This window comes from Chiloscyllium punctatum, chromosome 45 (genome assembly GCF_047496795.1).
Source record: "Chiloscyllium punctatum isolate Juve2018m chromosome 45, sChiPun1.3, whole genome shotgun sequence".
In the NCBI taxonomy this organism is placed as follows: domain Eukaryota; kingdom Metazoa; phylum Chordata; class Chondrichthyes; order Orectolobiformes; family Hemiscylliidae; genus Chiloscyllium; species Chiloscyllium punctatum.
The window spans coordinates 53,764,269-53,777,531 of NC_092783.1; the positions used below are offsets into that span (position 1 = coordinate 53,764,269).

General features: G+C 37.5%; 1 protein-coding gene across 1 annotated transcript in view; it reads left to right on the plus strand.

Annotated features, from left to right (window-relative positions):
- LOC140467436 (guanine nucleotide-binding protein G(i) subunit alpha-3) overlaps positions 1–13,263 on the plus strand; it is a 33,565-nt gene that overhangs the window by 11,500 nt on the left and 8,802 nt on the right. The window contains exons 2-5 of the mRNA XM_072563788.1: positions 1,942–1,984; positions 3,407–3,548; positions 4,350–4,507; positions 6,049–6,177. Coding sequence (XP_072419889.1) covers positions 1,942–1,984; positions 3,407–3,548; positions 4,350–4,507; positions 6,049–6,177 — 472 coding nt within the window. The remainder of the gene's footprint in view (positions 1–1,941; positions 1,985–3,406; positions 3,549–4,349; positions 4,508–6,048; positions 6,178–13,263) is intronic.

The window sequence follows — 13,263 nt, forward strand, 5'->3', positions numbered from 1 at the left end:
TGAGACAAATGTTTGTTTTGGATCCAATTCTGTTTCAATTTTGCAAAACAGCATTGCAATTTATTAACAGGTAGCATTGTGAGCTGTGGAAGTGGGTTGGTGACAATTTTTATTTCATGCATTAATCTTCAGAAACTGCCCATAGGAACATGAATTCTATGCCTGGAGTATAACAACAAAAATAAATACATACATGGGCTGGTCAGTGAGTTCTGAAAATTAATGTTTACAGCCCCAAGTTTTGAAGGTGAAAGAGTTACAGTACACAGAATGTAGTTATAGACTTTGGGATTTGACATAGTAATAGAGCAGATTACAGGCTCAGTAGGACTGGTAAGGCTGTGATTGTTTTCCAGTTTTGCCAACTATATCGGGACAGCCTAGATATTCTGCCTATTTGATGTCATTTTGCAATTAACAATAGCTGAAATGTGCAACAAACTGGTTATGTAAATGATGCAGCATTTACTAGCAATTGTTGGTTCTGACTATACCTCAAAGTACAACAATGTAGTGCTTTTATAGCAGTAACATGTCCCAACATACTTCTGAGCATTATCAAACAAAATTTGACAGCCAACTGTGTAAAGAGATATTGAAGTATTGGTCAAATGTTTGGTCAAGGTTGTATATTTTAAGAGAAAGGCAACTTCATCAATCAGCTGTTCCTAAAGCCAAAGCAATACTTTAGATGTTTACTGACTGTATAAATTTTGTTGCTATATTTGCATGACAAAGCAAAGTTCCACAAACAGCACAAAAATATCCTGATAATATTTTTAAGGAGTGTTGAAGGAGGGGATAATTGTTATGCAGGTCACTAGGATGAACTCTCCTTTTTTTTAAATCAAGTAATGTCTCGGGACCTCTTGTGTCTAGGATAAAACCAGAAAATTCTGGAAAAATGCAGGTGTGAACCAAAATAAGCAATTCATTTGTATATCTCTGAACTCTTTCAATAATCTGTCTTATTACTTGTTCTGGGATCTTTAAAAACCTCTGCTGAGTCCTCCCCACCTTTTTCATTATTTTCCATGCAACTAAATTTGTTCCCCCACTATTTAGTTTAAAGCCCTTTGCTGTTTGTCAGGACTCTGGTCCCAGCATGGTTCAGGTGAAGTCTATCCCATCAGAACAGCTTCCTCCTTCCCCAGTACTTGTGGCGAGGTCCCCCATAACTCCTCAGTTATGGCCAAGTTACTACATTTGTCTGTCGCTGAAAGCTAACTGAAGTGTTGAGTGCATTCCTTTATATTATAATTGGAGCTTTTGATATGTTATTCATTGCTCCTTATCCAGCCTTCCTTTTCGATCATGATTTAGCTTTCTTTACCTTATTTGATATTGTATGATTTAATTTAAATGACAGTTCCAGTTTGATACTCATGCTACTCATTTATGTCCTTCATTGTAGTTGAGGTGTACTTGCCTTGTCCAAGCATCCCAAATGTCCTGTTAGCTGAAACACTTCCCAAAGCACAAGCCTGTCAGAAATAACCGGTGCCCTTTATTGTGTTTTCTATATTAGTTACAACATTATACTATGTATCACAGGCTACAACAGCTTTGAGGCAAAGTATGACTTTTCATTGACAGTTACATGTCTTTGGTCAACCAACATTCAAATACATGTCAAATGCTATGTATTTAAATAATAAGATCTTGTTTCTTGAATTTACATGTTGCGTGCACCACTGATGTTTTATTGATATTTGATTTTTTTAAACTGTTAATTGCTTCCACTGTTTCTGCTTTTGATAGATCCCCAGCATGTTCATAGAACCAGTAGGAATACAGTATTTGGAAATAGTTTTCACATTTGTGGTTAATGTTGCACAATAGTCAGGGTTGTATGTTTAGTTGTGACTATTAAGTATGTTTGTTGCAATGTAAGGTTATGTGGAGGTGCTTAGATGTGACAGTTATATTTTTCTTTTGCAGGTGCAGGAGAATCTGGGAAAAGTACGATTGTAAAACAAATGAAGTGAGTCTGAAACAGTTTATACATCTTTGATAATTTATTGAATTTTATGTTTCAAAAGTTTTAAAATGAAGTGCACACTTCAGTGTAGATCTTTGAAATACCAATATGAATAGTACTGTGTATATTTAGATTAAGTAGAACTGTAGTAACTTCAGTCAGCTATGCCTAATGCTTTCCTTCATGTTCTATTAGGAAGCTTTGTGTTCTCTACATTTTTTCATATCTCAAACTGGAAGAGAGTAGTATTGAATATAGTTACACAATGTGAACAGATGCGTTAGTCTCAATGCGTAAACTTAACAGAATACAGTAACAGTTGTAATTGTAAGTTGCTCATTGTGTATAAAGGGTAAGGGACACTGATTGCAGTGTTAATGTATTGCCCTTTGGCCTCGCACACGTCATCAGACATCAATACAAGGTGACCCTTAACAAAATTTGAAATTAGCTTTTTACTTATCACTGTTGATAAGCTGAAAAAAAATTACTCCTCCATGCTTCAAGAAGACTTTCAGATTTGATGACCATTGTAGTTACTATCAACAAAGATACACAATAATCCATAAAATCTTATTTGTTTCTGATCCTGTTAACTGGTTTTGCCTGCTTTTGTGTGTGTCATTAGATTTCTGGACAAACATCTTGGCCATTTCTCTTGGTTTAAAAGGCATTGATAAGTAACTAGATTTGATTGAGCAAAGTGCATCTTTCTGTTGTAAATGCTGTCCCTAAAGTTGCAACAAGTTTGATATTTGAAAACCTATTTTGGTACTTGAAAGAAACTTTGGGTTTAACTATTGAATGACAATGTCAACCTCTTCAACTTTGATCAAAAAGCTGCTCCTTGAGAGAGGGAGGTTACTTTGATTGGGATTAGGATCTTTTCAGAGACCAGCGACTTCATAATTTCTAGCTACAGATGAAATCCTTTATGAAATGTAGATATTATTGATTTTGCATGAAAGATCCAATAGAATTTCATTTACTCTCACCATTGCAGTGCATGTTTATACCTGTTACTACTGAGTTATCAAGGAAGTCAATTCAGTGCTTTGTTTGGTGGAAATATTTGCTGATATTGTTGGAGCCGACATTATTGAGTGAGGAGATTCAAGATAGCTGCTCATTGTGGAAAGTAACCATGTTTTCACATTACTCACTAGAAATAGTTCTTGGTGTTGAAAGCACTGTTTTGCTTCTGTTAAACTTAAAAGAACCTTCAATAATGATGAGCTAATTCTTTTTTTTTAAAAATGAAAGTTTAACAGTACATTTTCTTTTGAGTTTCTCATTTGACTATGTTTATATGGTGGTGGTTCATGGTTTCACATTAATTGAGTTGTCTTTAGTCCTAAACTTGCATTTATTTCAAATTTGCATTCTGCAAATCAACTTTAATTTTTTTTGCATTTACCCTTGTAGAATCATTCATGAGGATGGGTACTCTGAGGAGGAGTGCAAACAATATAAAGCAGTGGTTTATAGCAATACAATTCAGTCTATCATTGCTATAATCAGGGCCATGGGACGTTTGAAGGTTGACTTTGGAGACCCAACAAGAGCAGTGAGTACACATCATTGATATTTAAATATACAGATGCAATCCTTTGGTTACGGTTGAGCTGAAATCTTACAGAAGAAGGTTGAGTAGAAGAGACTCTTAACTTAGGAAATAGCAGATAATATTTATTTCTATTCATTAGCAGTTCAGAGTTGACTTGGAAAATCTATTTTCTGATTGGCCATCATTTTAAAGAGCAATTAATTTGTTTAATTTTAAGTTTGCGTTATGATTTGAGATTTCTCTTCAGACATTTTAAAGAAATGACAAGATTTTTTTTAAAAATGTCTGTGTTGAGGGTACAGGCGAGAATGAGACCCCATTTAATCTGCTTTGTTCTTGTACTTATAATTGCTAGAAATGTTCTACTACCTAACGTTGGGTATCACTGACTTTTGAGAACAAAATTAATTTTGTGGTTGAGATCATAGCAAAATTAAAGGTCTTTTTTTTCCTTTTTGAAGTTTTGATCAGATTTAAATTTTGAAGTTGAATATTAAAAATGAATGAAAGTTAAAAGTAATGGAATTAACAGACGCATTAAAATATTAGAGCAATGCTGTATTGGATTATGTTTATTGTAGTTTCTGTTGCTAAACTTTTAATTTCAAATCTATTTTTTAATTCTTGATTTGTAGCTATTCTTCATTTCAATTTAGAAACAATATTTTTCTAGGCAGTTGTGATATATGAAACATTTGTGTTAATTGTGCAAAGTAAAGCCTCTTCTTCACTCGTTTAAATGCACAGTACCATACTGTTTAAGGTAGTTTATGACCTTTAAAGTACTCTGTTTGTATGTAGGATGATGCCCGCCAGTTGTTTGTCCTAGCAGGAACTACAGAGGAAGGGATCATGACAACAGAACTTGCAGGAGTTATCAAACGATTGTGGCAAGATGGTGGTGTTCAGGCTTGTTTTGGTAGATCCAGAGAATATCAGCTGAATGACTCTGCATCATAGTAAGTATTTTTTTAGTACCAAAGTTATTTTATTAAGGCAAATAAAGAACACCTACCTGTTTAGGCCAGAAAGTTTCATGGTCATAGTGTATCTGACTAAGGTCCATGCAACGAACGGGAGTAAACAACAAAAGTGAATTCACCATATCTAGATGCAAAAGGTTTCCTCAAAACAATGAATGAACTGATGCACAAATAGTTACGTGGTTTATATCTAATTGCCTTCACAGAGACATGTTCGCTAGGTTTTGAAATAAATAGTCTATGGTTACGTAACATTTCTAAAAGAAAGGCAAATAAGGGGTATTGCCCTGATAAAAGCTGACATAAGGATGTTTGTGAGGAAGGATCTTGGTTTGGAAAATCAGATTTTTTTAAATCATGAGATAGAGATTAGGAATACCAAGGGTATATAAGTGTTGGTGGGGAATACTTTGTTGTTCCTCCTAATGACACTTATAACATTGAACATTATTATAGCTTGTAACAAAGACAATTTAATAATCGTGTCTTCATATAGATAGGACCAATAAAATTAGCAGAGGTGATCTGGCAGGTGAGTTTTATTTGTGCCAAGTACTTAACCTTTATTGATTATCTTCAACCCTAAAGGAAGATAGTCAACCAGAGAGGTGGACATGATCATAATTTTAATTATAAAAGTTCTGATATTTATTTACTGTCGTATAAGTAGAACAGACACAGCTAGGACAGATCTATTTTTATCAAAAATAGCTTTACGTAAAACACTGTCGTTGTGAGTCTTTTGTTTTCATGGCTTAATGGTACTTTGACAAAGATGGTATGACATCTTGCATTTTGTTTTCTTTTCCTGATCAACATGGTGATTGCTTACCAGATTATCATTAGCTTACCAGACTATCATTATCATTAACTGCATAAAATGTTATCCAAACTAGATGTTGACTAACATGGTTTCTCCTGTAACCCAGCCCCCCCCCGCCTGCCTTTTTACATTGACTGTACCAAACAACTGAGCATTTTCCCCAAAATGGAAAATTAATAGCATGCACCTACTTTTGTGTAGAAATGCACTAGTGCTCAAATATTAGAAACTGTCACTGCACCAAAAAACTAGGGTAAAGCTTGCAAGATATTGTGCATAAAATTGTTTTATGACCGAAATGTAAAATTGCTTCCTAAAAGTTGAAGTACATGAATAGCCTAGAGATGCGCAATAGTAGCATAGCGGTACCAGATGGGTAATTTGCATTTGTGCAGCATCTTGGTGTCAGATCTCTAATCAAAGAAGTGTGTACCTTAAGTGATTTATGTAATTTTCACAAAAACTAACACATTGATTTGCTCTGACAAGTCAGTGTGAAATTGGAGCTTGAGCTCTAGCTCATCTAACCCATTCTCATTAGATTCTATCAGTTACTCTTCAATCAACAATACTTAAATTATTACATGTAGTGATTATAAGTAGTGACCATTGGCCTATATCTTGGAAAATTAATTGGGTTAGATTTAATAGTGTATTTTCACTAAATTTGTCAATTGTAAATCATTTTCTTTAGTTATTTGAATGATTTGGATAGAATTTCCTTACAAGGCTACATCCCAACTCAACAAGATGTTTTGAGGACCAGAGTGAAAACTACAGGCATAGTGGAGACGCACTTCACCTTCAAAGATTTGTATTTTAAGTAAGTAGTAATTCTGTTTCACCCAAGTATGTACTGTTTGTAATTTATCATTTCATAATATAAATAAACATCACTGCCAGAAACACATGTTCTGGAAAATTGTGATCATTTTTGGATTAAATGTCAGTTTTGAAAAACTTTAATCTCTATAATGTAAAATGACCATAAATTGTTGCAATGACATAACTCAAGCAAATGAGATTAATCAGTAGCATGTATTTGTTAGTGTATGTTGCTGAAGTGGTCATCTGAATCCATACATGAATGCACAATGACCCATCTTAAGTAATTAAGGCAATGGGTTGACAAAAAAAATCTTGATTTGATACAGAAGGAAATAAGCCAAATTTATTAGAAACATATTAAAGGGCAGAAAGATAGCATTTAAGGCAAAGTAAATAAAAATGAAGTACTGGGGAAAAGCCAGCAGGTCTAGAGGCACCAGTGGAGAGAGAGGTGATATTGGATTCAAATCTGTTTGTTTTTTTCTGTTCAATATTTTATCTGTTTCAGGTTCCCCAACATCTGCAGTATTTTTGTTTGTTAAAGGAAAAGCTTAAAAGAAGTATTGGTGAAAACAATGAGCATCAGGAGGGAAGTCAGTGACATAATGTCACTTGACGAGTAATCTAGAAACCCAAGCTAATATTCTGGGTCATAAGATCAAGCTCCGCTATGGCAGATGTTGAATCGAAATTTCACTAAAATCTGGAGAGAAAAAAACAACTTCATGGTGCGCATGTAACCATAGTCTATTATCCTAAAAAAGCAAACCGCTTCAGTAGTGTCCTTTGAGGGAAGGAGACCTGTCATTTTTATCTGTTTTCATCTAAATATGAATCGACCCACAGCAGTATGGTTGAGACAGCCAAGCGAGCCATTCGGTTGTATCAAACCACTGCAAAGCCTAAAGAATGGAAAGAAATGAAATGGGATAAGTCAACTGTCATCGACGAGGCACTGGAAATTACCATGGAAAACTCAGTCCTATTAACCTTCCAAAATTCTCCATGCTAAAATGAACAACTGTCCCACAGCTTAGCCAACAGCCTGAAATAGTCATATTTTCAATATTTTGTTACAATGTGCCAAACACCACCATCACCTGGCTATATACTGCCACCTTGGCAAGAAGACCACTGAAGGTGTTGCCACAGTGGAAGACCAGATCCTGCAAAATATGATGGCATTAGAGAATAAGAAAACCTTCTGATTGTCACCTGTTGTTCCCCATTACCTCCATCTTGGCTGCTGACTCAGTCCTGCATGTTGAATCCCACTTAAAGGAAACACTGAAGATGGCAGGGCACAAAATGTATCTCCATTGAAGGACTTCAATTTCATCAACAGTGTGACTCCGTAGCACCTATATGATTGAGTCTTAAAGGACATAGTTGCTATGCTCTAATTGTATTACAAGTGAACCAATAGAAGAGAAAAATCTACTTGACTTCATTCTTGCCAGTGCACCTGCTGCAGTTGTCCAGCCATGATGATTCTGGACGAAGTCTTTGTGAAACTGAAGTTATGTCATGTACATTGAGAATATCATCCAATATGTGGTGCATTACCATTGGGCTAAATGGGACACAGAACAAATCTGGCAACCCAAAACTGAGCATCTATGAGGTGGTGTGGGCAACCAGCAGTAACAGGATTGTCTTTGTCACAATCAGTAACCGAATGATCCACTCTTGCCATCATGTTTGGGCGGTCAACTCCAGTTTAATAGAGTGCCAGAAGGCATGCCAGAACAGAAATAAGCCTAACTAAAAGTAAGCTGTCAACTTGGGAAAACGACAACATAATGCTTTTGTGTCAAACAGCAAAAGCAACATGCTATGGATGAGGCTAAGTGATCTCATAGTTAATGGATCAGATCTAAGCTGTACATTATACCCCACATAGTGGTGAATGGTAATGGATAATTAAACAACTGAAGATGAAACTCCAGAAGTATTCCCATCCTCAATGGGCAAAGCCAGCAGATCAATGTAAAAGACCCGGCTGAAATTCTTATTTCCACCTTCAACTGGAAGTGCCAAGTGAATGATCAGTGTTTGCTGCCTCCATCATCACCAGCATTTCAGGTGCCAGTCTTCACCAATTCAAAGTCACTGCAAAGCCTCTGAACCCTGACATACAACCTGGCCAGAAAAAAAACTGGAGACTTGTGCTGCAACACACTAGTTGCATTTTGACCAAGTTATTTCAGTACAGCTGCAATACGGGAATCTCTGAACAAGTTGGGAAATTTCCCAACTGTGTCCTGTGCACGTAAAAGGTAAACCCAACCTGACCAGTTGCCACCTTAGCTGCGTTGCCTCAATTGTCAGCAGTTGGGAGGTCATGTTGTGGCTGTAATGGCAGGAGTTGCTGACCTTGACTTTGAAGAGGTACTTGCAAAGGAATAACCTGCTCTTGCTGTTCAGTTTGGCTTCCATCGAATCAGTCAACTCCTGAGTTCATTCTGTCCCCTTTCACATAGTCACTGCCTGGCATTAACTTTATTTGGCATTAACTTTACCTGTGATTTATCAACCCAAGCCTAGATGTTGTCCAAGTCTTGCTGCAAATGGCACTTATATTGCTTCAGTTAATGGAGTGTTGCAATGATACTGGGAATTGTGCAATTATCAATGGTGATTGTTTAAAGCTGATGAAAAATGCTGAACTCAAGGGGAGATGAGAATGATTGCCTCCAAGGTGGCATTCAACCACATAAAGCATCAAAGAGCCCAACAAAATGGAAGGATGGGAATAAGGAAAAATTCTATTTTGGTTGGAGTCCCACCTATTATAAGAAAGATGGTTGAGACTGTTGAGGGTCAGCCATGTTAGCCGCAGTCCATCGCTTAAGGAGTTCCTCTGGATGCTGTCCTAGGCCTGTCCATGTTCAGCGCCATTTGCAACATTTTAATCACTGAGGCAATCTGTGCCATTTGTAGTAAGACTTGGACAACATCCAGGCTCGGGCTAATAAGTTGCAGATAAAAGTCGTGCTAAATAATTACCAGACGATACCACGTACAACAGGACAGAATCTAACCGTAGCCCCTTGATATTTAATGACAATAACATAATGTTAATAGTGGGGAGAATTCAATTCTGGACTCCGTATTAACCAGAAACTGAACTGGACCAACCATATAAATGCTACATTTATGTCAGCAGGTTGCATACTAGGAATTCTCTGTGATTAATCTATCTCCTGTCTCCCCAATTACCTGGTCACCACCATCTACAAGACAAAACTCAACAGTGTGATGGAATCTACTCCAGTTGCCTGGATAAGTATAATTCCAACAACATTGAAGCTCAATGCTATTCAGACCAAAGGATCTTCTATTGATCCTTCATTCACTCCCTTCAAAATGTACTTCCCTCACCACTACACAGTAACAGCTATGTGTTCCATCTATATAATGCGCTGTAGTTATTCACCGAGGCTTCTGTGAAGGCATCTACCAAACTTAGGACCTCTTGCACTCAGAAGGATGGGAGCAGCATTTGAATGGGCGCACTGCCACCTGCAACAATTTCTTCTGGTTTCTCACTATCCATTCAGAGTGATAGAGATGTACAGCATCTCTGTTAAACCCGTCTATGCCGACCAGATATCCCAACCCAATCTAGTCCCACCTGCCAGCACCCAGTCTATATCCCTCCAAACCCTTCTTATTCATATACCGTTCCAAATGCCTCTTAAATGTTGCAATTGTACCAGCCTCCACCACTTCCTCTGGCAGCTCATTCCATATCCGTACCACCCTCTGTGCCCCTTAGGTCTCTTTTATATCTTCCCCTCTCACCCTAAATCTATGCCCTCTAGTTCTGGACTCCCTGACCCCAGGGAAAAAGACTTTGTCTCTTTACCCTATCCATGCACCTCATAATTTTGTAAACCTCTATAAGGTCACCCCTCAGGCTCCGACGCTCCAGGGAAAACAGCCCCAGCCTGTTCAGCCTCTCCGTATAGCTCAAATCCTCCAACCCTGGCAACATCCTTGTATATCTTGTCTGAACCCTTTCAAGTTTCACAACACCTTTCCGATAAGGAGAAGACCAGAATTGTATGCAATATTCCAACAGTGGCATAGCCAATGTCCTGTACAGCCGCAACATGACCTCCCAACTCCTGTACTCAATACTCTTGACCAATAAAGAAAAGCATACCAAACGCCGCCTTCACTATCCTATCTACCTGTGGCTCCACTTTCAAGGAGCTATGAACCTGCACTCCAAGGTCTTTTTGTTCAGCAACATTCCCTAGGACCTTACCATTAAGTGTATAAGTCCTGCTAAGATTTGCTTTCCCAAAATGCAGCACCTCTCATTTATCTGAATTAAACTCCATCTGCCACTTCTCAGCCCATTGGCTCATCTGGTCCAGATCCTGTTGTAATCTGAGGTAACCCTCTTCACTGTCCACTACACCTCCAATTTTGGTGTCACCTGCAAACTTAGTAACTGTACCTCTTATGCTCGCATCCAAATCATTTATGTAAATGACAAAAAATAGAGGACCCAGCACCAATCCTTGTGGTACTCCACTGGTCACAGGCCTCTGGTCACTGGTCAGGTAGTAAATACTGGCCTAACCTGTATTGCTCATATCCTAGACAATTTTACAAAGGTATTGTAACCATGTTGCCTTTCGTAGTTGTTCTCCGTTCTCAAGCTAAATGACTGAATGGTAAGGCACCTCCTTGTGGACTATCAAAGCAGCTGCCATATCTGTTGTTCTAAGGAACAGTAGAACCACTTTCATTGAAGTAAAAGAATTGTAATGCAGTACAAAGCCAGGACTGTTCTAACTCACTTCCTGCCACCTAGTTTTAAAAAATGGTAGTGATAATAGTTATTATTCATAGCATCTCAACTAGCCTACAGCATACATGAGGAAAAAACCCAATGCCTGGAGAGCTACAGAAACCATAAGTCACCCCTTTTTTTATAAATATTGAGTATAATTTTAAATCTACCAAATCTAAGATCGCGCAATCTCTAATTTTCTGAATTAAATCTGATTTGCATTTATATCGAAACAGTTTTTGCTATCTGAAAACTGTTGCTTTCCAACACTAACCAAATTGAGCCTGTACAGGTTTATTTGAAATTCACAATGGAGAACAGCTGTTTCATTCATAAATGTTGCTTCATATGTTTACATCCAGTTTTAAGGCTTTATGTCAACTTTGAAACATTTTCATGTTTAGTAAACTTTTTATGTATAGAAAGCCGAGTTGGCACCTGGCATACTTGTGTATAAATTGAGAAGAAAGGTGTGTTAATTAAGGACTAGGATCTGCTCTGAATTCTGTCTGCCAGCATTTTGTCTGTGAAGTTGCATTTATAACTCTGAACAGCAAGATGGATGGCTGAGTCATTCCCTGATAATGTACTTGGATTTGGATGAATGTGGAAAGAAGTGTAATATTGCTTTTGCACCAAGCAATATGAAATCTTTTCATTATTCTCCAGGTTAGTTCATTAATTATTTATTTTTTACAGGTATACAATTTGAAATATTAACTCTTTCTCTTACTGCATATCCTGGCAGATTAGCTGAGTATTTTTAGCTTCTTTGTTTGGTTTGGAAAGTATTCCATTTGTCTAATATTTTAGAGTTCTCTTTTTAAAACCAAATTTATTTGATGTGTTGAAAAAAAGTCTAATTATACTATACAACATGTTGAGATGAAAGATGTGAGATTTTTATATTAAAAGTTTTTAGGATTTAAATTTTAAAATGGTGGCATATGGGTGTTGGTTACTTCCAATGACTCATTCCTTAAAAATGTTCCTTCGTTAATTTCAATTCTGAATGCATCCGACAACAGGGAGCCCCTTGAGTGTTATGAATATATTTATACTAGGGTAGCATAAAACACATAAAGGTAAGGTGGTTGATGCACAGCTTGTTTGTTTTTTCAGAATAGTCAAAGATTGGTTTTAGGTAATCTAGAGACTGAAAAGTTTTTACAGTCATAAAAAACCAGTTCAGAAGCAAGTAGTTTCATGCAGAAAACAGTTAAAGAAATTTTCCAGCTCAGTTAAATAGCTCAATTATCTCGGCATGCAGTTTGTGTATCCTCCAGACTAGGAGTGTTTAGTTAGAAATCTGCTGGTCAGTAGAAACTGAGAAAGCCTATAAGACCATAAGACATAGGAGTGGAAGTAAGGCCATTTGGCCCATCGAGTCCACTCTGCCATTCGATCATGGCTGCTGGGCACTTCAACTCCACTTACCCGCATTCTCCCCGTAGCCCTTAATTCCCCGAGACAACAAGAATCTATCAATCTCTGCCTTGAAGACATTTAGCGTCCCGGCCTCCACTGCACTCTGCGGCAATGAATTCCACAGGCCCACCACACTCTGGCTGAAGAAATGTCTCCGCATTTCTGTTCTGAATTTACCCCCTCTAATTCTAAGGCTGTGTCCACGGGTCCTAATCTCCTCACCTAACGGAAACAATTTCCTAGCATCCACCCTTTCCAAGCCATGTATTATCTTGTACGTCTCTATTAAGTCTCCCCTTAATCTTCTAAACTCCAATGAATACAATCCCAAGATCCTCAGCTGTTCCTCATATGTTAGGCCTACCATTCCAGGGATCATCCGTGTGAATCTCCGCTGGACACGTTCCAGTGCCAGTATGTCCTTCCTGAGGTGTGGGGACCAAAACTGGACACAGTACTCCAAATGGAGCCTAACCAGAGCTTTATAAAGTCTCAGGAGCACAATGGTGTTTTTATATTCCAACCCTCGAGATAAGTGACAACATCGCATTCGCTTTCTTAATCACAGACTCAACCTGCATGTTGACCTTTAGAGAATCAGTTTGACCTTTAGAGAATCTAGGTATTCAGTTTGTGAATATTTGCATAAGACTTTAGTTCGTAGGACAAAAAACTGGGTGAGTCAGTTTATTCTAATTAACATGTTTGATAGAGGTGTAATTTCTCTGCATTTGTCACTGAGAAGTGGTGTCATTGGAGGTCAATTGAAACTTTGTTTTGCTGGGTGTTTTAAGATTTTCTTAAAGTGTTCTATATTTAGCATGTTTGGTTTGCCTTTGGCTT